The sequence below is a fragment of the Eubalaena glacialis genome, chromosome 7 (assembly GCF_028564815.1).
Source record: "Eubalaena glacialis isolate mEubGla1 chromosome 7, mEubGla1.1.hap2.+ XY, whole genome shotgun sequence".
Lineage (NCBI taxonomy): Eukaryota > Metazoa > Chordata > Mammalia > Artiodactyla > Balaenidae > Eubalaena > Eubalaena glacialis.
The window spans coordinates 77,644,590-77,671,494 of NC_083722.1; the positions used below are offsets into that span (position 1 = coordinate 77,644,590).

The window sequence follows — 26,905 nt, forward strand, 5'->3', positions numbered from 1 at the left end:
GAAGTCAGGCACTAACTACACTAACTAGCCCATGGGACATCAGGGGCATCAGGAAAGGCTCTGACGGCCTGTGGAGCCGTTGTGAGAGCCAGGGCTGGGGGTGCTGAGCACGTGCAGTAGCATCCTTCTAAGATTCTTGCATGATGGTGTAACTTTCACTTGACTTTCTCAGAAGTACTTGTTGCGGGTCGACTCCCCCTCCTCCCCGCAAAAATAGCACTTATGACAGAATCTCCACATAACAGGAGATTCCACCAAGCCTCACTTACCGTGGTCATGTTTTGATACAGCCCAACTGCTGGGATTGCTCCCATTCTTTGTGAGCTGTTGGGATGAGCTCTGACCTCGGTCTCTGTTCCAAGGCAGGGAAAGGGAGCAGCTGGGCTTCACGTTATGGTGGGGATATGTCACCCTCAGACCTGGATTGGAATTCTGCCCCTGGTCCCTACTATCTGGGTCACCTTTTTTTTTTTTTTTTTGGCCACACCGCTCGGCTCGTGGGATTTTAGTTCCCTGACCAGGGATCACACCTGGGCCCTCGGCAGTGAGAGCATAGAGTCCTAACCACTGGACCGCCGGGCAATTCCCATAGCTGGGTCGCCTTAAGAAAGTTCTTTCACAGGCTGAAGCCTCAGTTTCTTCACCTTCAGAAGGACGGTGTCCACACTTTTAAGGACTCAGTGGGTGGTCTTTGTGGCGTGTCCATACAGAACGCTTGGGGTCTGCCGTCCTGGGGTTTCCAGGGGCTGATGGTCCGGTGGGTCCGTTTGCTGTGGGGGGGCTTGGGCGGCACAGGGACAGCTGTCCTCCACCTGGTTCGTCGCCACGGAGTGGCCCTAGTGTGCCAAGGGCCCGGGCCCTTCTGGGGCTGCGTCCATGCGGCGGCTTTCCCCGCAGGATCCGCGTGGGCTGCCACAAGCTCATCAACCACCACATCTTCACCAACCTTATCCTCGTCTTCATCATGCTGAGCAGCGCTGCCCTCGCCGCCGAGGACCCCATCCGCAGCCACTCCTTCCGGAACACTGTAAGCCCCCAGCGAGGACGGCAGGGCGGGGCTCCCCGGGTCGGCGCTGAGCTCCCGGGCAGAGGCCGCGTCCGCGCAGGGTCCGCAGGGGCCGTGAGGGTAAAAACTTAAGTGGGCCTCTTGTTCACCTGTAGGCATTTTCTTTCAGGTTTGTCAGTGCCAGAGAGGTTTTGTTTTACGGGCACAAACCTTTATTGAATCATATATTTTACACCTCGTTTCAAATATTCTGCAATAACTGAGTATTTTCAGGGGCTCCGCTTCTCTACCTCTCCGTTCCTCGCTGCCGGCATTTTGGTCCCTCTTTCCCCCTCCCTGGTCCAATTCACATGCACACCTATTTTGAGATTCCCGCCTGGTGGCAGCATCCAGCAGGAGAGAAAGTAAAAGTGAAACCAGGTGTGTCACATGCCCGGGAGCCCTTATGTAGGGTTGGCAGGAAGACCTAAATGCACAAAGCTACTTGGTTCTGTTACTGACAAGAAATACAAGTTCGGGAGATGACAGATGTGGACCTGAAGGGTTCAGTGGAGAAGAACTAAGTTTTGGTTAGTTTGGTGCAGGAGGTGGCTTTACAAAGAAAACAAGCAGAGGGTTTAGTCTTGTATTTGTAATCAGTTTTGTAATTTAGGGCTGGCTCCCTTCCCCAGCATCGATGTTGGGCAGAGACTGGTACCTAAATCAGTTCCTGCCTGAACAGTTCAGTCTCAGCAGGTCAGCTGTCAGCACTGAGAACAGTCCAGAGGCGAGACAGCTTCAGAGGACGGTAGCCTGTTGACTGCCCAGCCTCAATACCGTAGCGCAGTTTCAGATGATCGCCCAGAAAGCTGCCCGGGGAGGGAGGCCCGCAAGTGTGCGAGGCCGTCAGGGGTCGCTGCCTTGCCTGGTTGGTACCTCTTTCTGTACAAGAGACTTTTAGAGATTTGTGGATTTAGACAAATCACGAGATCAGTGTCCCACGATTTCAGTTGTGACAACCAAGCCCTGTGCTATCTTTTCATTTCCAGTGCTCTTGGTTTGAAGCCTGGCAAACCCAATCTATCAGATTGCTGAAACTCGGGCACCCTGATACGAAGATTAAAAGATCTTCCCCTCAAAGCATGTGTGGGTGATGTAAAGATGAAGGCCCTGAGCCTGTCTCAGTCTGTACTCAGAGGTTAGGGCTTTTGTTAAGATTCTCGAGCCTGTCTAAACACTCAGATGGAACAAGGCTCTCAGTGTCACTGGTTCCATCCTAAAGATGAGACACAAGGGGGAAAAGCTGTTTGGGAAAAAAATACCATTATGTGATGGACTAGGTCAGAAGCTAGTCCTAGAACACAGATTGACAAAGAGTTAATTTACATGCGGGCATCATGTTCTAATTTTTTATTGTAATTACTTCCCCATGGGTTTATTTCCCTGCCACTTTTCCCAAGAATGTTATTGTTCTTTTTTAATAGATGTACATATGTATGTGTGTCTTGCTTTTAAAATACCACAGTGTTTTTATTTGACCGTAGTCAGAACGCTTAACATGAGATTTTCCTTGACAAAATTTTAAGGATACAAGACAGTATCCTTAACCCTGGGCACCATGTTGGATGGCAGATCTCTGGAACTCACTCACCTTGTATGACAGAAACTTTACCCACGTCCACCTCCCGCAGCCCCTGACAGCCGCCATTCTGCTTTCTCTCTGCGAGTTTCACTGCTTTAGATACGTCGTATAACTAATATCATGCAGTGCTTTTTTTTTTTTTTTTTTAAACCTTAGCTGATTCATTAGTGAACAAGAGAAAGGAGGCAGAATGAGGAAAGAACAACCGGAGTCCAAGAGCTTTGACCCCGGGTACCAGGCTGAGTTGTTGGCTTGTCGGCAGCTGTGTCATTCTTGGCTACCCATGTGCTTTCAGCAGGCACAGCCCTGCTGCGACCTCGGAGGGGCTAAGGAGGAGAGGCAGGGTTCCCTGTGGGCAGCCTTGGTAGTATACTGGGAAAGACCTTTCATTGCCTGGCCAGAAGCACAGATACACAGAAGGGTTCCAGCAAAATTTATACATCCCCAAATGGAAACAGTTTGGAAAATGAATAATACTGTCTGAAGAGAGAGAACTTCAGCGAGGAGGGCTGCCTTTGAAACAGAGGTCCTCGCCTTAGTGTAACAGTAGTAAGGACTCCCCTGGGGTGGGTCCCACACGGACACAGCAGGGCCCGTGGCTCTTGACTGGCATATCGGAGGCCTGGCTTCCCGCTCAGCGACGCAGAGACTGGCCGTGTGGCCTGAGCAGCCGCCCCTGTTCTCAGCATCCACATCTGTGAAATGAATGGAGTTGGGCTGGGTGGGCTCCACGGGTTATCTTCCAGGGCCGCTCTCTTCAGTTCCCCCAAACCACAGAGCCCAGTTGTCATGCAGATAAGCAGCCAAGATGGCCTCTTCCAGTGGCAGAGTCTCGGCTGCTGTGTTTGTGGCTGAGGATTCCCTGTGGGCAGCCTTAGACAGGCCCACTGCTGCCCACCTGCCCGCCCTTCAGCCCCCATGGCTCTGAGGAGAAGCAGGGACCCCAGAAGGGGTTAGCAGGACTCCACTGGTTGGAAAGTAGACAGTATTCTCAGGAATGCTGATAAAGTGGCCTGGACCATCATTCAGAGGCCAAGTCAGTCCATTCTTTGAATGGGCCCAGCAAGGAAAAAACCTGCCTTGAGAGAGAGAGCGGTGTTAGATGCAGAGCAGCGGGCAGGAGGAAGATGATAAGTGAAACTCTTCCTTGTAGATTTCTCCAGCCCGGCACATCGGTGGGGGAAGGGTGTTTGCTCCCTGATTGAATGGGCTGGAATTGGAGGGGACACGTGGCCCCATTTGGTGCCACTAATACCTTTGTTTACATTTTCCCTCCAATCCAAAGTTCAGCTGAATGACAGCATATTTCATTCTACCAAAAAGGCAGTTAAAAATCTAAAATGTGTGTGAGACTAATTTATCTGGTGCCACAAGTTACTTATCAGCATAGTGCTTTCATAAGTGAGCCTCTGTCTGCCCAGAACACGAGGCTGGGGCAGGGTGGGGGGGTCACCAGGAGTGGTTACAGGAGGTAAGTATCCCCAAAGCTCTTGGTTGGACCAAGGTGGGGCCCTTTGAGCATCTCTGCACTTTCCTCCAGGGTGGCAGGCATATCCCGGGAGAACGGGTCTCTGACCTCTTGTGGGCGTGTAGCTGTCGGGGTTTGTCCGGATGCCTTTTTCTCATCTCCACGTGTTGTGCCTTGCAGATACTGGGTTACTTTGACTATGCTTTCACAGCCATCTTTACTGTTGAAATCCTGTTAAAGGTAATGGCTTTTTCATTGATCCTCACATACTCTAAAGCAGCGGTAGCAATAACGGTGGCAATTCTTTGTTTACCTTCCAGATGCTAGGTTATGCAGATTATGTCTTCACTGGTACTTTTGCATTTGAGATCGTTTTGAAGGTAACAGGTGCCACAGGAGTGTGTTTCAGGGGCCTGCTCCTGTGTGTGACACACGGCCAAGACGCGTGACGTGCTTTTGGCTATTTTCAGTTTTTGTCCTCTGTGATCAAGCTCCGCTTTTTTTTTTTTTTTTAACCAAAGGATTTTTTTCCTGTAACCATTCAACTTGTTTTTGCTGTTTCTTTTTAACCTTTGAATGCATGTAGGAGCTACTTTGGCTTCCTAATAGTGATTGGAAATTATATTTTGCTCCTTTTTTAATGTCCTCTGAAATGTGTCAACTGATAACAGATACAACACTATGTGTGAACTTTCTTCCACCCTTCTTGACATCAAAGTCAGAGGAAAAGCATTTCTCCTGCGAAGGGAATGTCTCTCTTCTCATTTCTTTGACTGCATTATGTTTTCAGTGCCCTAAAAGAGTAACACACTATTTTCTTGCAACGGGATTTGCAAGATAATGTGGGTCTCTTTGTGTTAAGATATATCTGTTTTAATGGATGGGCTTACATTTACACAAACGAACAGAGCACCCTCTGGACAGGGGGCCCGGAATGTGCTGCCCATGCATGAGTTGCCAGTTGCCATTGCTGCATGTGGTTTGTGTACTGGTTGTGAAGGCCACCCTGGGGAGAGCTCGTTCCTATGTACTCAGAGGTCTGGAGACCCACAGCAGAGAGCCCAGAACCCCAGACTTGCTGAGGGGCATGCGTCCTCGCAGTACTGGGGCAACGTGGCCTGGGACAACTGTCAGGGCAGTCATCTCCTAGTGGAGAGACAAGCTGGGAAATGAGGTCTTGGAACCACAGTTTCTTTAAACCATGTTGGGGTTTTTGTGTGTGCATCTCAGGACAAAAAAAGAAAAAAAAATGTATTTTAATGTACCGTGGAACTTGGGCTCTTCACAAAAGCTTCTGTCAAATGAAACCTCAGTTAACATTCCAGGCAATAGGGTATTTAGTTATTTTCTCTCTCTCTCTTTTTTTTTTTTTTTTTGGTTAATGAAAATACTAGCACAAAACCAACCAACCAACCTCTGTTTAAACCCTTGTTAAAAATCTTCTAGGCATTTGAGTTCATTTTCCTGCCTTTAGGCCAGTAAATTTGGTTGACGGTTGTCCTAAGTGAGATGCTGCCTGGGTCAGTGAGCAGATTCTACCTCCGTTTCCATGGTGATGGGCATTGGCGCAGAAGGCACAGGGCGTGGGGTGCAAGGACGCTCACCTGGCCTCTGCTTCATCCTGAGCTGCTTTATTTTTTTTTTTTTTTGGCAATTTGCCTTCTCCTCAAACTGAACAGGAAAATGTTACCTTTAGCCTGTTAGCCTGGTTAATTGAGGTTTTACTTTCCACATTTTTAAGTTGTTCAATGCATTTAGTTCCTCTTGGGCTTCAGGGCAAAGAGATACAGGTTTATTTAAAAGAAAAAAAAAACACAATTATTGCTTTTCAATTTCTATATATTTGCCTCAGTGACTTAAATCTTCCAAATCAATCCTCATTTTGAAAGTATCTCATAGAGTGGAAAATGAGCTAAAACAAGAAGGATTCAGAAAATGCAGAATCTCTGAGAAGCAGCTGACATCGAAAGGGTGGTTCCTGGTGGCCTGGGGAGGATTTGGAAGGCTGTTTGGATACTGGGTTAAACCATTTGAAGTGGCCTTTTTTTTGTAGGTTAAAGAGGGTTAATTATTGGCAGTTCCATATGGGCCAGTATAATCAGTTCCCAGCTCTGCCTCTCCTCTCCTGTACTTATCTGAAACTTCTCCCATCTGTTTTTTTAAAGAAGCAGTAACTCCATGTATTTTGCAGTTTTTATTCTGGAGCACTTGCTCACTAAGCTCCTTATTCAAGAAGCTCAGTGGGGAGCCTGCGGTGTGGGCTCCGGTTACTCGGGGCCGTGACTTAGCAGGTGACGGCTTCTGAGCCACACCTGGCACGTGCTAGAGTAGCTGGACTTGGAGGAGCCTCTAAAATGGGTGTATCACTAAGGGCTGTTAGGAGCAATATGGGGCCTGGGAAAACCATGCAAGTTTCTATATCAACGGAGCATGTGAGCCCGAGGCTCGGGCACTTCTAGCCCCACTTGGGAAGTCTGGGTTGGAGCAATGTGGGCTCTGCTGGGGTCTCAGAAGGGCTGGAACTGGCGTTTTGTGGGGAAGCCAGGTTGTCTGGGCAGCGATTACATCCTGACAAACCTGGTCAAGTGGATTCTCTGCTGAGACAGAGCCTTTGGACATACCAACGATATATTCATAATTGAAATTTGTTTTCACTGTAGTAATGTCCAGTGAAATAATTGCTCTCTTCTTTTAAAATGTATAGGAAATCAGCTGCCCCTTTTCCATTTTTGAACAAAGCATTCAGTTGCTCTGCCCTGTTGGTTTACATTTCTGGCTTCCTAATGCACACTTGTTCATAAAGTCATACTTTGCTCAAGCTTTTGTAAAGAGCCCAGGTTTCTTTTCCTCTGCAGAGAGAAAAAAAAAAAACAAAACACTAAATCACTCATGATTCTGCTTATAGATGACGACTTTTGGAGCTTTCCTCCACAAAGGGGCTTTCTGCAGGAACTACTTCAACTTACTGGATATGCTGGTCGTTGGGGTGTCTCTGGTGTCATTTGGGATCCAGTAAGTATTCTGGGGCGTGTGTGAACGTGTGTGTACAGGACTGTTGGGCAGGAAGGTCTATGTGTGGAGTCTTAACATAATTCATAAAGCCTAGGCATCATTTTAATTATGGCATTCGGTTATCTGGGAAAGCTTAATTTGTGCCCATGCCAGAAAGCATTGGGACAACTCATGCTTTCTTGTGTTTCTGTTTTTCTTTTTATGCCCTCTGCTGGGTTATGCTCATTATTCTCTGTGATATTTTTTTCAAAAGAGGGTGAAAGAAGTCTAGACTAGGAGGGAGGGCAGCTGGACTCTAGTCTGGGTTCTCCAGGGGCTGGTCCAGGGCCCGGGGCCGGCGGGGGCTCCTCTCCCAGGATCTCAGTTCCCCCTCTATACAGGAGGGGTTGGACGAGGTGACCTCTCAGGCCTTTCCAGCTTGGATATTGAAGGCTTCCCTTCCTCTCCAGGATAAATCAGCTGCTATGACCCTTTTCTTTTGGCATCTAAAATTTTTAGCTAGAAGGGGCCAAAGCTGCAAGTCAGAGCCCCAGGACCTTTCCATGGCATTGAGAGATTTCTGGTGGGGAACAGCCCCAGCTGTACACTGCCTGCCTGCCGTACCTGGGGGTTTGGGGCAGAGGCTCCAGTGGGAGCGTCCAGGGGTGGCCTTGCTTTCCTGCTGACTTTGAAGCACCTCTGCTCAGGTGCTGACCATCAGTGCCCCCCATATGAGAGCACGTGTGTGCACATGGCCTCTGAACTAAAGGGAAATGAGAGGCTCTATCGCCCTCAGAAGGGGGAGGACCCCTGCCTGAAGCTGCCCTGTGTTAAAATCCTCTTCCTCACCTCCCATCAGTACCCAGTGAGAGGGAGCCATGTAGTCACAACTCAGAAAGGCATTCTCACGAGTATCTTTGCAACGCCTGTAAGCTCGCAGCTGTGCCTGCGCTCTCCGGCTGCCGCCCACCCCCCCCATATGCTAACCCCATACCCACTTGGGACTCACCTGATATCACCTCTATGGGGCCTTCCCAGACTCCCCAAGGTGTGCTCCCCTGGTTGCCTTCCCTCTGTTGTCACACCTACACGCTGGCTTGCGGTTGCCCATCTCTCCCGCCCAACAGCGGACTCCTTGAAGGCCAGAGAAGCCCAGCACCAGGGCACTGCAGCAGGCCTCCAAACTTAGAAAACCAACCAAACCAACGCAACTCAGCCAAGTGCTGCCTAGCGTTTACATCAGGTGGAAAGAATAAAGCAAACTCCTAAGTTGTGTCTCTGCTGCATTAGTTGTGTGCCTGTCAGGGTCTCTGAGAGTGCGGGGGGCCTGGCTTAGGAGGTGCCATGGAGCGCGGACCGGAAGGAGGAGACGCATCCTCGTGTGTGGGCCATGGGGAGAGATTAGCCCTGCTGCACGTGGACCCACCATAGTTGTACTAAAGTGAAATCATCTCGCAGTATTTTACCCACTGTAATGCACTCTGCTGGCTTGCTTTCCTCTGCTCTCTCCCTTAGATCCAGTGCCATCTCTGTTGTGAAGATCCTGAGAGTCTTACGGGTCCTGAGACCACTCAGGGCAATCAACAGAGCAAAAGGACTTAAGGTTTGGATTCCTCTCCAGGCTGGGCTGGCTTCGGTTGGGGTTAGCTGTCATCACTGATTTTTCTGGGCCGGGACTGAGTTGAGGCCTGATGGATTTTCCAGGGGGCTTTGCCTTTGAAAAGAACATTTCTAACCAATGGAGCTGCCTCTGCTAAGTGCTGGTAGTGTTTTTCAAGTTATTATTTTACTCACAGACTTAGAGAATGATCTTATGGTTACCAGGGGGGGAAGGGTAGGGGGAGGGATAGATTGGGAGTTTGGGATTGACATGCACACACTGCTATATTTAAAATAAAATGCCTTTCCATGAAAAAAGTTATTATTTTTTAAATTTTTTGTTAACTTAAGATGTTTTTCTTTATTTGATTACTGTTCACACTTCATTACTTTTTTCATTATTAATAGTACTCCTTTGGGTTTCTTTTAGTCTTTAAATCTATTCTTGTGCAGTTTGTACAAAAGGCCAGAGGGTTTACATTTTCCTCAGTCGTCTTATGGGGTACAGGACCCTGTGGGCCTGTGTGCCAGGCAGTGCTGTACCCCATGGCATTTCTTCTGACTGAGCTCACTGCTTTGGAGGAAGCCAAGGAGGGACCTGCTTACAGGGCGTTCCTCCCAGGTGGCCATAATGCACTGGGGGTAACTCCATAGATAACTACCTGAAAAACAAAACATAAGGGACTGTCAGGTAGGCAAATAATATAAAAATGCATACAATCATAGAAAATCTTGGCTGGTATTAGTTCACCCCGTGGCTAAAATAACACAGGGAAGTAACGCTCCCCTGTCCCCTCCCCACCCCCTCTCCCTAGCACGTGGTCCAGTGCGTCTTTGTGGCCATCCGGACAATTGGCAACATCATGATCGTCACCACCCTCCTCCAGTTCATGTTTGCCTGCATCGGGGTGCAGCTCTTCAAGGTACAGGGAAGGGCCTTCAAGCATGGAGCCCAGCCCATCTTCTTCAGGCGGAGCCCACATTTGACTGTCTGTCTGTTTTGTATCCAGGGAAAGTTTTATCGATGCACAGATGAAGCCAAAAGTAACCCCGAAGAATGCAGGTGAGTGTCCTGAACGTGGGAGTGGGGAATTTGGAAGAACAGATAAAAAGCTTCAAGAATCCGCTCGTGCTAGCATTTCAGAAGTTTTTTGTTGTGGAGGACAAGAGGCCTGAGAGCTCAGCTCATGGCTGGAGAGATGGAAGGGTTTTGTTTTGAGGTGAAATTCACATAACGTAAAATCAACCATTTCAAACTGTACAGTTCAGTGACGTTTCATACAATCACATTGTGGAGGGAACACCACCTCTGTCTAGTTCCAAAGCTTTTCATCACCCTTAAGGCATGGACAGATGACTTCTGATGTTTGGTATAGAATCAGTAAACTGGGGGAGGGAGTGGGCACTAAAACCTAAAATAACAATTATGAAATGCCCCCCAAAAGCTCCCCCTACAGCCACGTATCCAATTTTTTCCTCAAACCAGAACTTGAAGCTTAACTTCCTGGAGTTGAGGATCTGGCCACCCTCTTCTGACAGGTCCCAGGATGCTTCTTTCTCCTTGCTCCCATCACCCACATCTTGGCCATATGTTCGTTCACAATAATGGGCAGAGGAGAGAGCAGGTGGCATATACTCATTCCTCTTATCCCAATGCATCCAGAAGACTATGAAGGTAGACACGGAGACCATTGCCTGAAGTTCTGAGACCTTAGAAGCATAGACGTCCCCGTGTCCCTGTCCTTTTGAGATGTCACCAGGCAAGGCTGGCCTGCTTGCACTGTGTTCATTGAGGGTTTCTTTTCAGCAGAAGGTGCAGTCAGAGAGCACCAAAGGCCATGTGACTGTGGCAGTGCACCTCAGGGACCCCGTTCATGCTCTGGGGTGGGGGGCGCCCACGGAGGTGACAGCACAGCAGCCGCGTGAAGATGCTTTCCCTTCCCTCGCTAAGTCGGCCTCCTCATCTGTGAAATAGAGACATTCTAGGAGAAATACTGTGTGCCAGCAATTATAGAATTGTTTTGGAAAGAAAACTGGGAATACTGTTAGTATAAGAGAAGGAATTTGATTAAAACTAAAATGTAGATTAGAGGATGCCTGGGCTTGTTTCCCAGAGCTTGTGGAATTCTGCATGGCCAAAACTTTCGGTTCTTCATTGCACACTTTGAGGCCATTGTATGAGGGACGGTTCTTGCTCGGTAGTTTTCATTTGTGATCAGGCTGGGTGTCTGCCTGGTCAGTTTGGAGAATACTCATTTAGTCATTGCTGCATGGTTATTTGAACCGTAGAGTAGGCTAAATGCAGGGCAGGATATGGAGAAACGCAGGCTGTGCCATGCTCAGAACAGTGGCCTGGCCGGGGTAGGGATCAGGCAGTGTGACCGGTTCCACATCCTGCCAGGGTGACCGCCCACTTCCTTTCCTCTCTAGGGGGCTCTTCATCCTCTACAAGGATGGGGATGTCGATAACCCTGTGGTCCGTGAGAGAATCTGGCAAAACAGCGATTTCAACTTTGACAACGTCCTCTCAGCTATGATGGCTCTGTTCACGGTCTCCACGTTCGAGGGCTGGCCCGCGTGAGTACCGAGATCGTGTGTCTCCCAGGGACGCTCCTGCTGCTTCGCGGGCACTCTGGGCTGAGCCGGCTCTCCTGGAAAGCGAGTCCTGCTGCTTTTCTCCAGTTTTGTAGGCCTTTTCTATGACTTTTTAACTTTGGGCCACTTATCACTCACTTCCTGGCCCACAGGGCTCCTCTGTCGGATTAGGCAAAGATTAACCCCTGTGGGCAGCCAGGACTCTCGGATTTGGGAAGCTGGGGTGGTGGAAGGGGGGTATCTCTCAGCGGGCTCCTGGGGGGCATCGCTGGATGTGGATGGAGAGTCCCCAGAGGCATTTTTCAGGCCAGCTCCTGTGTCACCTCATCAGTAAAGCTGCCACTACACTGTTCCTAAAGAGGCCCTTGATAGTGTCCCAGACCGTTCATTCATTTGTTCATTCACTCCTAGTCATGTACTAACACGTGCCATTGTGCCATGTCTTTCACTGCCGCGCTCACTGGCTCATTCATGAAGTGTGCTCTTGATACCAACTCCATGCAACATGCTGTACTAAGCCCTGTGGAAGAAACAGAGCTGTCTAGATGTGGTTCCCCCTTTCAAAGCCCACGTTTAGTCAGTGTCCTCAGCCAAGCCAAGCAGGAGGGTCCTGGTGTGGCAGAGACATGCAGCATAGGGTCCTGAGGAATGGCTAGGATTTTGATGGGTGAGGTAAGATAAGTGGAAAGGAGGAAGAAGGTAGAATACAAGAGGAGAACTCTTGTACCTTTGTTGTTCTCTGCTCTCTGATGGCCCCACAGCTTCTGCCACCAGAACATATATATGTCGATAGAGTTCTGAATGTCAAGTTCTCATGCCCAGAGGAGGGTGGTCAGGCTGGCCAGACTCTCTGGATATGTGGGGTGTCTGCGAAGTAGAAGGACTGTTGGGTGGGGCTTGTTCATTGGTGGGTTGGTCCTGCGAGAAGAGGGGCATGGAGTGAGAGCCTGCACTCTACAGAGGCACTGGCATATATGTCGATAGAGTTCTGAATGTCAAGTTCTCATGCCCAGAGGAGGGTGGTCAGGCTGGCCAGACTCTCTGGATATGTGGGGTGTCTGTGAAGTAGAAGGACTGTTGGGTGGGGCTTGTTCATTGGTGGGTTGGTCCTGCGAGAAGAGGAGCATGGAGTGAGAGCCTGCACTCTACAGAGGCACTAGCATATATGTCGATAGAGTTCTGAATGTCAAGTTCTCATGCCCAGAGGAGGGTGGTCAGGCTGGCCAGACTCTCTGGATATGTGGGGTGTCTGCGAAGTAGAAGGACTGTTGGGTGGGGCTTGTTCATTGGTGGGTTGGTCCTGCGAGAAGAGGGGCATGGAGTGAGAGCCTGCACTCTACAGAGGCGCTAGCTGTGGTCTCAGGCTTTAAACACTGCACTTTAGGAAATCTGGGTGGCAGCTGCCACCAGGGATGGCAGGGAAATGAACAGACTTGGGGCTTGGGGCTCAGGGGAGGTGGGCTCAGCTCCTGCTCTGCCCCCAGGACTGTGACCTTGGCACTTAGATCCCTCTCTGAGCTTCCGTAAGACAGGGACGACAGTAGGTCCACCTTTCCAGATGGATGTGAAAGCACCTAGCACAGTGCGTGCCTCGGGCGGGTGCCTGGAAGGGCTGAATCTGCGTCAGAACGAGCGCACATGGAACTGGAGGCTGTTGCAGTAGTTGCCCCTCTTTCTGCTCAGAGCTGTGCCCGGCACATACTTAATTTTAGTGCCTGTTTCAGTTTGGGGAGCCTCTCGTAGTTCTTTGGAAATGCCCTGGCCGCTCGCTCGTTGTCTTGCGTTTACAGCTTTCATTTCCACCAGTGTCTTCCATGTGATGTCCTTCCTCTCTTCTGTCTGTGACTAGAAAGGAGCCTTATTGGATATTTGTAAAATCTTTTCCAGTCTTCAAAGCAATCAGTCAACAAATATATCCCAGGTGTTCCCTCCGCCACGTGCCGGGCTGATGGGCCTAATGCTCAAGAGGCTTCCTGAGGGACCTCCACGTGTCCCGGGGCCTTGGGGTGGGCTCCCAGTGAGGGGTCCGACCGTCAGTGCCCGCAGAGGCGGTCAGAAGCCAGCGGGGCTGGGCTGCTGGCCGAGGGTGCTGGCGCTCACTGGATCCTCTGCTCTCCAGGTTGCTGTACAAAGCCATTGACTCGAACGGAGAGAACGTCGGACCCATCTACAACTACCGCGTGGAGATCTCCATCTTCTTCATCATCTACATCATCATCGTAGCGTTCTTCATGATGAACATCTTTGTGGGCTTCGTCATCGTCACGTTTCAGGAGCAGGGGGAGAAAGAGTATAAGAACTGTGAGCTGGACAAAAATCAGGTTAAAGTCACACACTGTTTGGGCTTCTGTCCCTTGAGCCAAAGAGGACTGATTTCTCTTTTGACGGCTTCCCACACGTACAGAGAAGGGTGCCCACCTGCTCTCTGTCCCTGGGGCTTTTGGGCCCTGCTCACAGCACACTCTCAGCCACTGTGAGTCATCAGTGTGGAGAGTTAGTTTCCCAGATGCAGATTAGGCTGTAATTTTGAAATTTACCCCCAGACATGTGAGTGAGAAGTCAGGATACCTAGGCCACCTTCTATGGTCATGACCCACTAGTGACAGCTCAGAGTCATGTAGGATGGTGTGGCCTGGGGCCAGAAAGCACCCAGTGACACTCGCACAGTCCCTCCCAAGGGATAGCCTTTTATCTCCTCAACCTCGGGACTATTGACGTTTGAGGCTGGATAATTCTTTGTTATGCTTGCTGTGCGTGGTTGAGAAGCCTCCCTGGCCTCTACCCACTAGATTCCAGTAGCACCTTCTGCCCCCCACCCTCATTCCCGCTCCATTTTTGATGACAACCAAAAATATCTCCAGACATTGTCAAATGTGCCCTGGTTGAGAACCATTGACTTAGGAGGAAGTACCCTATCACGCCACCGGGAAAGTCGCTAACTTTAAACTTGGGACTAAGATTGCACTGGCATCACTCTCTTGATCTAGCACCTTGTTTTAACCAGTCTGTTAGGTGCAGGGGCCTTTGGCTCTGATCGTGTGATGATGCGAGGGAGCCGGGAGACCTGTCTGGTCCTGTTCTACCTGCACCTGCTCTGTGACTGTGGGTGTGCTTCCACCTCCTGTCTGGGCTGTCTCCCTTCTCTCTAAATTGAGGGCATTAAGGAATTACTTTTAAAGGTCTTTTTCAGCCCTAAAAGATAGTCTGTGAGATTGAGATTCTGTTCTGGGAGTTTCCCCCAGGCCCTCTATCAGTAGCCATCTCTGTTTGATGATTACATAGAGAGCAAGAATCATCTGCCAGCCTGGGCTTCCTGGCGGGAAGTCGCCGTGCATGGTGAGGCCGTCTGTCTCAGGCTGCAGCATCTCCACTGGGGGAGACACGAGGACAGCTTGGTTTATAGGAAGACGTTGCTGTGAGTTGTCAGGGTGTCCCTGCAGATTTTATCAGTGACAGTCTGAGGGAGGCCTGGCCCAGCTCTTCACACCTCCCGATCCCCGCCAAGGAAGAAGAGTGTCAGGGCAAGACCCAGGCAGAACCAGAGCTGAAACTAGGTCACCACGAGGTCCAGAATAGGCTCCAGTCGGGGGTCCCAAGAGTCAGCATGTGAGGTCACAGCAGGGCCAGGTGCTGGACAGAGAGAGCCTGTGGTCGGTCTGGGCCTAGGAGCAAGTAGGGTATGATGCTGAAAAGGCTTTCGGGGCTGGAGGGTCCCTCCAGGCTTGCTGCAAAGGGTGGACCGGTCTCGGCCCCAGCATCAGTGGACGGGGCAGTGCTCTGGCCATCCTCACGGACCACGTCCTGGGGGTTCTAAGATGAACACGACAATCTCCTGAGCCTCAAAAGCTCTCAGACAGACACACAGCTCACTCACCACTAGACACTTAGGGTTAACACGCTCGTTCTGGCTTCTGGTAGGCGTCTTGTGTGGGTCCATCCTGGAGCAGCCATGGGATCTCCAATCTCAGGGAGTCAGCCCAGCCCCTCTGGTTCTTGCGGATTTCCTTGCCTCTCATTACTTGGCTTCCTTCCCTGGGCAGGAGAACTACAGATGTACTCCACCAGCATCAAGGAAGGGGAGGGATAAGACCTGGGTCAAGGCTTTGCATCTCTGCTTAATGCACCGCAGGACCTCAGTCTTTTAATAAGTGAAATGGAAGCAAACTGGGTGCTCTGCTTACCCTCAAAGGCTGCTCTGAGGACCAGATGAGGTGATGGAGTTGGGGGCCCTTTGTCAGTGGTGCTGAGTGGTACCTGTGCGGGTTGTGCTGGCGGTTTCCCCTCGTTCTCGCTCCCTCCCAGTAGGTGTGCACCAGCTTTTCAGGGCAGACAAGAACTGTGTCCTTCTTCCATAGACATGCTCAGGATCCCCGTTGCTCTTTTCTGCCATTGCAGCGTCAGTGTGTTGAATACGCCTTGAAAGCACGTCCCTTGCGGAGATACATCCCCAAAAACCCCTACCAGTACAAGTTCTGGTACGTGGTGAACTCCTCGCCTTTCGAATACATGATGTTTGTCCTCATCATGCTCAACACACTCTGCTTGGCCATGCAGGTAAACATGGAGACAGCCGCGTGGATCACGTCTGGGCCTTCGGTGCAGCCCCATGCCCCACATTCTGAGGGTGGAATGCCGCCCCCTCACAGGAGGAAGGGTTTGATTATCTGATGAGTCTGGGCTGTAGTTTGGCCAGACTCCCATTCTGGCTAACAGTTGCCATGGCAGGAGTTTACAATCACTCTTCTGCGTAAGAGGCTGTACGGCGTGAGCGTAAGTGACATTTCTGTGGAGCCCTAGCGTGGCTTGCAGGCCTGTAAACCTTTACTGTGGGCTTCTGTGGCCAGGGAGTGGTTGTGGACTAAAAGCTCTGTCTGTGTGGAAATGAACAGGCAGGGTCTTCAATCCTGACTTGACTCCTTAGCAGCTGGGTGACCCGGGGAAAGTTATTTAAATCCCCCGAGCCTGGCTTTGTCAATTGGTAAAGTGGGAAACAAAGTTCATGCTGGGTAATTTGTGTCAGGCACTTTGCTCTGGGCCTGTCACAGAGTGTCATTCCTGTCCTCAAGTCACTCTCAGCGTGGCAGTGGGGAGTCTTCTGGTCCGTGGAGTACTGAGTTTGACCTGCCTGACGGCGACTCTTTGCTCACTAAGGGGGCAAGGAATGCAGCTCACTTCAATTGGCCACGTTGGATTACAGGGCGGTATTGATAGTGAGCGTTTCCGGCACTTGCGTTCTCTAGTGGATATTGCACTAGGACAAGAGTGGCCAAGGTCTAGATTCAGTTTCCCACTGGCTCTAAGAACTTGAGCAAATCAAACCAACTCCGAGTGCTGTCTGGAAGATGAGTGTAAAGACAGCCAAGGGTACGTTTTCTGGCCCTTTCCTTAAATATAAGAATTCCTTATGAATGAGGACCCTCTGCTGATGTAGGGAAAAGCATGAAGGCAAGATAACAGTGCCTTTGGTTGAATATAGGCCTAAATGGCATATAATGTATCCTAACCGAATCCTACCTTTGTCCATAGACCTGTGGGTGTGTTCTGCATTGTGCCTGGGTCAAGGCCCTGAGTAGAAACCCTGCTGGGAGAAAGGGTGGATTCCCTTTATTCCAAGCAGAGGAAGTGGATGTCTTTCCCCTTCATCGTTCGGTCACCCTCATCTTGTCAGGGCCCCCTGCGCTTTGTGGGGGGCCAACCATGTGCCCTCGCAGCGTCAGTGGAATCACTGGGAGGGGGTGCTGGACGGGGGAGGTTGCCTCTCTGTCCATGTGGCAGGCGGACGGACGCCTGCAGGGGGTGGCGGGCTGGAGAGCCTCCTTTTGCGAGTCTGGAGTGGACCCCTGAGATCTGTGCCTCTGCTTCCATCCACAGCACTACGAGCAGTCCAAGATGTTTAATGACGCCATGGACATCCTGAACATGGTCTTCACCGGGGTGTTCACTGTCGAGATGGTTTTGAAAGTCATCGCGTTTAAACCTAAGGTGAGTTGCTGAACCCACTTGTCAAAGGCTGTAGCTGAATCACTCCAAAGAATCACCCACTTCCTGTTAGTCTTGTGTTATTGGATTATGCTGAATTGTTCTGGCCGTTAACTAGGTTATCACCTGAGAACGTTAAAATCTGATTAGGGCATCTGTGTACATATGGGAAAATAAATCTGCGAAAACGAAACCTCACAAAAACAATTCTGAGAAAAAGAAGAAGAGAGAATTAGGAATTTGCAGAATGGAGATTGTTTTGAAACCTGATTTTCTGTTTCTAGAAGAGCGTGTGTCAGACTGTCTCAGGGAAACTTGCCTCATTACTTGAGCATTGGAGACATTGTTTTCACATAACCCATCAGAAATTATTCGGCCCTGATTTTACTTTTACATTTCCAGCATAAAGACTTTGGTTTTCTTTGTTCTTGGTCTACAGCATCTTTTTCACCTTTTATGGAAAATTGTACCAGCTGCAGACCTCTCACAGCCATACCATCTTTCATTTGTTTAATTTAGACAAATTTCACTTGACTTTAAGACAAAACAAGACATGAGCATTTTAAACTGTGTTGGGCTGCTCTGCGTATTATGTCTCCTTTAGGACAGAGTGACTCCAGTCCACAGTTGTCAACGTCTGTAGCGTAAGAGACAGATAGTATAGTGTCGAAGAGCACGCACCATTCTGGGACTAGACTGGATTCAAATCCCCAAGCAAGTTGTCGATACTTCACTGCTCTGTGCCTCCATTTCCTCACCCATGAAATGAGGGCGCTAGAAGTCCTACTTCATAGGGCAGTTTGGAGGAGTAAGAATCACTCTGTGTGCCACGCTTACAAGAGTGCTCGGCATGTAGCCCCATGCTGTAGACGTGTCAGGACTGTTACTATGACGACCACCATCCCCATCATCAAGTGGTGATGTTCCCTCGTCCTAAAACCCTAGACGGAGGAGCAGATCCTGGCCGAGCTGTGAAACATTGGACCCTCAGTTTCTTTTCTAGCAAAGCCTCCACCCATCAGAGTTAGAGAATGAGTTCAGTGACCCCAGTGTCTGTTCATCAGGGTGTAAGGTATCTGACAACACTAATTTAAGTAAGACTCGGATTATGAAATGACGGTTTCACATACTCCATCCGTAAGTGGAATTCTAATTCAGAACTGTTCCTTTCTTTAATTTGAATTAATTCCTATGCAATCTTTATCAGATCTTTGTGGACCAAAAAGAAAGGACGCTTGTAAGTGATCGATCGGGGTGATTGCAGTGGGGTCAAACTTGGCATTTTTGCATGGCCAGATGCTAGTTACTGTGACTTGTCCATATCTCCACACATGCACATTCTTTCCCGCCCCCACCAAACTCTTCTGAATTTCCTTTGAGGTTTTTGGTTTGCTTCCCTTTACCGTTTCCGTCTTTGATCAACATTTGTCTGGACTGATGGAAGGGTTGCAGAGTAAGGACTCCAAAAGCACTTGATCAAGGCAACATGGCACATATCTATGCAACATTTCCTAGATGCCCTCGCCGTGTCTTGCCCTGCCTGGTGATTAAGCTCTGAGAAGGCACATTTGCCCACGGCATGTGTGTGTGTCCGTGTGTGTCTGCGTGTGCACTGTCAGCGGCTGTGTCCGGTGAACCACTGATACCAAACTTGGGAGGAGAGTTCAGTGGCGTGTGAACAGGCTGGTGAGGCCGAGGGGAAATGAGTAGCTAATTTATAATCAGTACTGATCGATCAGAGTTTTTAAATGAGTGATTTCCGCTAGAAATTGTGCCGCTTCGTAGTTTTCCTCCGCAAGGTGTTTTCACAGCAGAAGACAACCTCAGATTACAAGTGAGAGAAATTTTAAAACAGCAATAGCAGCACCTCTACGCTTGAGGGGCACTGTCGCTGCATTTGTGAAGCAGATGGATTTGGTGTTGTGACGGTGTGTCTGGAGGAGCCGGAGAGAGTCATTTCACCAAGAAGCAAAGCTCTTCTTAAAACGCTTCCTGACTCTCCTATCTCCTCTTTGGTGTTAGCAAAGCAAGGCCAGGCGAGTAGTCTTCCACAGAGAAGTCAGCGAGGCCCTCCTACCCATCAGAGGGGCAGTGGGGCTGAGGAGCCGTGTTGCAAAGGTGGCAGAGGGAAGCATCTCTGTGAGGAGATGGACAGAGGGACAGAGGGCTGGGAACCTGGCCCATCAGCTTCATCTCAGAAAGTCTTTGTCTTTCCTGGGGAGCTTTGTCGCAGGGTCCTTTGGGGCTGTGTTCTCCACAGTGAGGGGCACATATTCTGGGAGAACTTGTCAGCAGCTGTCAGGAGAGACAGGGTTGCAGCTGTTTTGTAATAGAAATACAGAGGGTGAAGTTAGAATCCTTCCTGGGAGGTGAGAAGGCATCATAGGAGGAAGGGTTCAAACAAGTGGGGGAAGCTGAGTCCTTTTATACTCAAGGGCCTGACTGGTAAAGGGGGCTTCTTGAGTGAGAGCACATTTAGAGGGATGTGGTCCGAGCTGGGAGCTTCCCTGGTGGGGAGGTGGGATCACTCCAGGGGAAAAGTTGTTTTGAGTGTGGGTTAGGCAAGCATGGAAGGTGGTGAGACGCCAAAGAGCCAAGGAATGAGGGCCGAGCAAGCAGGCTGCTCGGTGGGTTGTGTCGGCTCCCCAGGGAAGACCCACCCATCAGGCATCGACCTCGTGCACTTGGAGCGACTGAGCCGCCCTAGGGTTTTGAAAGGTGGGCCATGATGTAGATAAGAACCAAGTCCTGTTCCCCTGGCCTTCCCCTCCAGTACTCCCAAGGGGCAGCCGCTGGACTTCTCAAGTGAATTCTCTTGCTGCAAGGAGGGAGATTGAAGAAGAAGGGCTTTGTCCACAGTACTGGCTCCCGTAGGTCTAAAGAGCACTTCTGATTTGTCCGAGGTTCCTTCTTTGTGCTTCCAGAGGCCGCCCATCTGGTGTTTTGTCCAGCACCTGTTCAAGTACGTTACCTGCCTCCATGTGGCCTTTTCCTCAGGGAGCCACACTTTGTTCCCAAGTCTTAGACCTCGAAGCATTTTGATCTTGGTTCTACACTTGACCCTTGAACAACATGTGGGTTAATCTGAGTATTACTTGGAGCTGCCGCTCCCTATCCGAGGTTCCTCTGCACCCATTGATTCATCCAACCACGAACCACGTAGGGCTGTGGTATTTACTCTTGAAAAACATCCATGTGTATGTGGACACTCACAGTTCAAAGCCACATTGTTCAAGCGTCAACTGTACCTTGAAAATGTCTCATTTACCTGCCCAGCCACTTGAGCTTGGAAAACGTCGAGAGTTACTGGGTTTGGGGAAAGAAGAAAGTGCTTTAGTGCTGTCCTTGTGCTTTTGTGCAGAGCGGGTGTGTTGTGGACACTGGGTCACCTGGTCCCATATGCCTCCCAGGACAGCACTCCCTCCCCCAGGGTCCCTGGCAGGAATAAGGCTGCTTAATCAGCCCCCAGCAATTTTCCTGGAGCACATTCTACACCTTCTGGGAAGAAACCCTGACACTATCTTTTCAGTTCTTCAGTGATCACATATATATATATATCACATAAGTGTATCTCAGTGATTTATTTTAATGCCAAATAACGCTTGAGAGGAAATATTAACTCTCCTTAATTAGAACTTGATGTCAGACTCCTTCATGGGCTCAGCCTATCCCTTCAAGGCCGGGGCTTCCCGGAGCTCCCTCCTGGTCCCCTTCTCCCCTGGTAAGATGCGTCCACGCCCCGGGCCTCAGTGGCCAGCTCATCTCACCCCAGCCTCCGCTGCCCTCCTCCCTCTTGCATTCCTTGACTGCTGAACCATCTCCTGCCTCTGGCCTCAGCTCCCTCCCTTCATCTTCCACACACTCCCTTCGTAAACCGAAAGCTGACCATGCCACCTGTTGTATGAAAAAAAAAAAAGGTAATTTCATAGTCGAATATTCTGCACCAAACACTAGCGCACTTACATTTCTGCCTCATTTCTGGCCGCGCACTCCCAGCCATTCCTCCTCTGCACCCCATCCCCACTGTTACCATGCGAGACCTTTCCGTGGCACGTGCTTCTGTGTCTGGAAGCCCTTTTTCCACCTTGTTATCTTTTAAGGCCTGTCTGGAATGTGGGCTCCTCCGTCACAGTGTCCCCCCAGCCCAGCCAGGGTCAGCTCTCCCCTTCACATGTGCTTCTGTTAGATGCTCACTGTGTATTGTCAACATCAATACCCCCCATGTCTCCCTCTCCATTAGCTGATGAGCAGCTGCTCAGGGCTGGGTTGTGTTTGTCTCAACGCGACGCCTGCTACATGCTGGTTACTCCATAGGAAGTGGTGGAAGGAAGAAAGGAACGGATGGACGAGCCTGTGGGTGCAGCCTCTTGCCATCAGGCACTACCGGCTTTTCTATTACAGGAGATGTGGGCAGAGCAGAGTGGCCAAAAGTGAATGTATTTTTCTTTAAGCCTCCACTTGACCTTTGAAAAGGCTTATGCTGGTTAGAAAGCTGTCAATTACAGTTTCCACCCAAAGTTGGCACTGTGGGTCATCCCTTGGGTCGAATGCTTCCCAGACAGTCCCTGGCAGAAATTGGTAAGTGATGTGGCTGCCTCAGTAAACCCCAAAAGGCCGGGCAGCGAAAAGATCCTGGACTTGGGCTGCTTCTCTTGTTTCCATTGCATAGACCTTGCCACGCACCATGTGCCAAGCCCATGCTCTATCCTGGCTGGGGGTCCAGCTCTCCTTCCAGGAGCCTATAGTCTAGCTGGAGATGACGTTAATGGACAATCAAGATAGAGTTCTTAGAAACAAGGGAGCTTCCTGGCCCTAAGCCCACGTTAGTCTGGGTTATGATTTTAAATTCCTGGAGTCAGAAGTGTTTCCGAGTAATAAATGTTATTACGTGTGGCTGACTTGCTTGATCCTTTCAAATGGGTGAGGCTGGACAAAAAATAATAAGGGCCAACTGTGGCCAGACTGGTAGGGACCGCTGATTCCACCTGAGGGGACCTGGCCTCCGCATTCAGTTGTAGGAGACCCTCTTGTGACTGGCCAAGAGGAGAGAGCATGCAGGTGGGCGCCGTGCTAGAAGCCCTGACCTTCTGGTCACCCAGACACTGCGGCGGCTTTGATGGCAAAGGGGTGGGGCTGAGTCATACTCACTTGACAGTGATTTTATTACCTAGGAGGCTACTAAACAGGGAAACAGGATGTGGGAAGAAGGGGGTGGGGGCTGGCATTTTCTGCTTCCCCGGGACCCCTAGCAAGCCATCTGGCCAGAGCCTGTGATTCCAGCTACCTGCAGCAACTCAAGCCTCCTGTCGCCTAGATGAGGGTGTCAGTCCAGGAACCCTCTAGAATTTGGGCACAACTCTGTGAGTGCAGTGGACCCTCCAGAGAGGGTGTTGATGAGATTACCAAAGAGTTCCAGGACCCCAAACATCAAGCCCCTGTCGTGTTGATTTAAAGTGACTTTATACATCACAGTGGGCCAGGATGGGCCAGTTGGAGAATAGTTTGCAGGCTGATAGGAATGATCCAAAGGTGAATACTGATCATTCTGGAGAGACAGAGACACAGAGACATACAGAGAGAGAGGAGCTATTCAGGAATAAAGTCTCAAGTAGGTAAGAGGGGCATTCAGTGCCCTGAATGGTGGTGGGCTTGGCCTCCGGTAAAGGATGTACTGTAGCAAGAGGGGGGCAGGGCCCGTGGTGTGGGACAGGACAGGGGGGACAGTGGGTCTTCACTGCTCTCTCTGCCCTAGAGCCCCAGTTGTTACTGATGACCACGCGTTTCTAAGGCATCAGTTCCTCTCTAGAGGAGAGGGAAAGGCTCACCATGCTCTCTGCAGTTCTGGGTTGCTGTTAAATCCATGAAGAAAAGGACAGGCTCTGCACCTCAGAGTGTGCTCTGTGGCCAGGCCGCCAGTCAGCCCACTGTGTGTTACCATTCGCAGTGATGCAAATAATTTAAGAGCAAACCCTGTGTTCTCACAACCCGGGTACAGTGGCGGCACTCAGCGCACCATGTGATCCAGCTGACTTTTTGGTTTGGCGTTGTCCTCGGGGAGGGAAGCAGGATGTGCCTTTACGTCCCGGCGCAGGCTCTGGGTCTCCTCTCTGACCAGCACAGCCGGCTTCCTGAGGGGCACCAGTCCTGTCCTCACCGTGGCCCGCCTCTCCTGTTTTGCCAGCCAAGAGTCCCGCATCTTGAGAAGAGAAGCTGTAAGGAGTAAGACGTTGTCTTTGTTAAGCAGACGCTCCCATTAGACGTTTATCACTGATCATCAGAGCTGGTGCAGGCGAGCTTTTGTTTACTTGTTAGAGGGCTGACAGGAGGGTCTGGGAGGGTGGCAGTCAGTCCATGAGGGTAAGTAACTGTGAGAGAGGTGCTGGGATTGTGGGAGAGGAGGAGAGAGATGGCAGGGGATGGGGGGGGGGGCGGGGGCAGGGTCAGAAGTCATGGCAGTTGGTTGGGAAAATCTTACATTATTTAAGATGAAATTTTTAAAAAATCTCAAACCCTAAGTCAGCGTTACAGGTCCCCCATAACTGCACCTGGGGTGATTAACAGTGATTAGAACAAACATCCCTCCTCCGGTTGTTAGAACAGCCAGCGTGTCCACATTCTCCATAGTGTCATAAAAGGCTGGGGCTCTGCAGTGGCTTCCTCTGGGCCTGCACTTGATCACCAATTCATGGGACCTGACACTTCAAAGTACCTTCTGTTCCGGTGTTCTTGATCCAGCACTAAGTGTACCCCGTTGTAAGCACACTGGGCCCCTTTTTATATGATTCAGACCTGAATTTTTATTTCCACAACACGTCCTGACTTGTTGAAAAGATGCAGTTGATTTGCAGACAGTCGTTGACCTTGCAACCAGAAGCCTCCGTGCACTGTTCTCCCCACCCCCCCCCCGATTGAGGGCTTCCTGGGGGGTATCAGGAGACAACAGGCAGTAATTTAGCACCTACTGTGCTGAGCCCAGAAGAGGATGCAAAATGTATGCCATGTATGTACAGATTTGTAAGTCCCAGTCGTAGGGATGTTGTACCTTCAACAAGATACAAGGACCTGAAATAACAAGAATAGGGCAGAGCTGCATGACCAGGAGGGTGCAAGTTGGTGGAAGGAGGAGGCTTACCACGTGCCAAGCACTGTCCGGGCTCGCGGCTCTGGGCTGGGTGGTGGGATTAGTGGAGGAGGGGACAGAGCAGGCAGCACAGTCCCCATCCTCAGAGGGTTTTCCGTGGGGTAGACCTGCGGGCAGAGGCCCCAGATTCAGTGATCAAGACCTGAGAGACATTCGGAGTCCCCAGGATGGGAGGTATACGTCAGGAGGATCTGCAAACATGCCATCAGGGCATTGGCATTTGAGCTGAGTGTGAAGGAGGAAGTGGTCGTGGGCAGGTAGAGTTGGGGTGGGGAGGCCGGGATTGCAGAGGCCTCAGGAGGTGGGCAAGAACCCTTGTGGTGGTTTGACGGATGGAAAGGAGTCCGCTCAGCCTGGAGGATGCAGAGGGAGGGGAGGGAAGCCAGAGCTGGAGAGGAAGAAGGAGCCTGTCAGGAGATAGGGGCTGCTCTGGGGGACAGTGGGAGCGCTGAGCGCTCCTTCCCCTGTGAGACCTTCTGTGCACTGATCCCGCAGCCCCACAAGCCACACCTCTGCCTTAGACGGCGTGCATCGCTGGCCTGTCTCCCTGTAAGCCTTCGTGTCCCTTTAGACCGAGAGCTCTGTGAGGACATCCTGCCGTGGGGCACACCCTTTGCAGTACTTGGACTGTCGAGGAGGGGCAGGGATACTGGTTTATTTCAAGGGCACAGCAGTGAGAATGTGTGAAATGCCGGTCATAGCGGTCTTGACGTAGAAGAAGAGAAGGAGGTGATTGGGGACCCCATGCGAGGAGTAGGAGGGCCTTCTCCTCCCTCAGCTAGCGAGGGGTTGGGGTTGTGACCTTGGGTGCCAGGGCAGGGTCGCCAAGTGCCTCGCTCTGTCCTACAGGTATGTGTGTGGGGGGTGTGTGTGTGGTGTGTGTGTGTGTGTGTGTGTGGTGTGTGTGTCTGTGTGTCTCTGTGTGGTGTGTGTGTGTATGTGTGTCTGTGTGGTGTGTGTGTGTGTGTGTGTGTTGGCCCATGCACCCGTGGCCTCTCTCACACATGCAGGTGCCCCCGCCCCGTGTCCCTCTGCACCGGTGGACGGTATGGTCACTTCCCTTTGGCCCTTCCACACCCCCTGGTTGCCGTGGTTGCTGCGGGGCCCGGGTGTGTCCCCACGTGGTCGGCGTGGCTTCTCCTTCCTATGTGCTCATAAACGTCTGCCCCCGCCCGCTCTGTCCAGGGGTACTTTAGTGATGCCTGGAACACGTTTGACTCCCTCATCGTAATCGGCAGCATTGTAGACGTGGCGCTCAGCGAAGCCGACGTGAGTATGTGCCCGCCCGGGGCCACCTCCCATCCTGTCTCTGTCTGCACACCCGCCCGGCCCTGCACTGCATCACCTGGACAAGTCACAGAGCCCAGTCGTACTTGATCGAAAACCAGGAGTTTTCTAATGAGAGCTGCAGAAAAGAGGCCTTTTAGCGTAGAGCTTGATCCCCAGGCCTTTAGACACACATCGCCTTTTGGAGGACTGACTGTTTTGCAGCGTTAAGCCGAGTCAGCGGTAGGCAGGGCAAGATAGGCGTCTCTAACTGTTTTTATTTGCTGTGTCAGAAGCAATACCCGAAGTGATGTACCTATAACATGTTTGTTTTAGGGTGATTTTTCAAGTAGCCAGGTGGCTTGATGCTAGAATGTTCCCCTTTTATAACACTGTCCTTTTCTTCTTTTTTTCCTGTTGTGCTTCCTGTCTTCTGTGGCTTCTGAATGCTTGCTCTAACAGCACTATTTCACTGATGCATGGAACACTTTTGATGCCTTAATTGTTGTTGGTAGCGTCGTTGATATTGCTATAACTGAAGTGAATGTAAGTAGCAAATTTTGTGTCCTATAACCTCGTTAAGTCTAACACGAAGGAGACCAGAAACCCTCCCCAGGGATCTCTGTACACTTTAGAAATTCAAGCACACATTTGCTTCAAAAGACTAAGAACATTTTGTCATCTTCCCTCCCTCCCCCGGCCCCCCATCCCCCCATCCCCTTCCCCTGAATGAGAGTGGGGAAGTAAATGTAGAATTGCCATTTTGGAAGGAAAACATTATTTTTAAAGAAGACCTTATTAAAATGTTAAGGGCTAGGAGTTAATTGTGTGGGTATGTGAACATTATCGCTCAGTAGCTGGGTGACCTTGGCAGGGCCCCTGGCTGCTTCGTGCCTCAGTTTTTTGAGCTGGAAAGCAGAGTTCATAACGTGTGCCCTGGTACCCACTGTGGGGCTGTGAAGGCACAGGAGGGAAACCCCACAGCCGTGCCCTGAGCACGTGGCTACCGCTGCGGGTGTCCTCACCTGTACCCTGTGTCTGCTGAGCCCTACTGGTGACGCTGGGGAACATGCCTATCCTAGCTCCCCAAATAGTGACGCAGATTGAAGGCTGCCCTGGGCCAGGGGAAGGAGGGCCTCGTGTGTATTAGGAGAGGGTGTCAGCGCTCCTTTGTTGCACCCAGTTGAATCCTTTGTTGAGGAGCAGCATGGTAGGTGGGGTGACCACCCCGCCCAACCT

The 26,905-nt window shown here is 50.7% G+C and overlaps 1 protein-coding gene across 2 annotated transcripts in view; it reads left to right on the forward strand.

The window, feature by feature from the left end:
• Positions 1 to 26,905, forward strand: part of LOC133095497 (voltage-dependent L-type calcium channel subunit alpha-1D) — an 89,641-nt gene that overhangs the window by 15,846 nt on the left and 46,890 nt on the right. The window contains exons 11-21 of one of the 2 annotated variants that reach the window (XM_061196996.1): positions 898 to 1,027; positions 4,276 to 4,335; positions 7,001 to 7,107; positions 8,602 to 8,689; positions 9,501 to 9,608; positions 9,696 to 9,748; positions 11,116 to 11,262; positions 13,400 to 13,601; positions 15,676 to 15,834; positions 17,152 to 17,262; positions 25,586 to 25,669. In XM_061196996.1, the coding sequence (XP_061052979.1) occupies positions 898 to 1,027; positions 4,276 to 4,335; positions 7,001 to 7,107; positions 8,602 to 8,689; positions 9,501 to 9,608; positions 9,696 to 9,748; positions 11,116 to 11,262; positions 13,400 to 13,601; positions 15,676 to 15,834; positions 17,152 to 17,262; positions 25,586 to 25,669 (1,249 nt within the window). The remainder of the gene's footprint in view (positions 1 to 897; positions 1,028 to 4,275; positions 4,336 to 7,000; positions 7,108 to 8,601; positions 8,690 to 9,500; positions 9,609 to 9,695; positions 9,749 to 11,115; positions 11,263 to 13,399; positions 13,602 to 15,675; positions 15,835 to 17,151; positions 17,263 to 25,585; positions 25,670 to 26,905) is intronic. The other variant, XM_061196995.1, reaches the window with a different exon arrangement.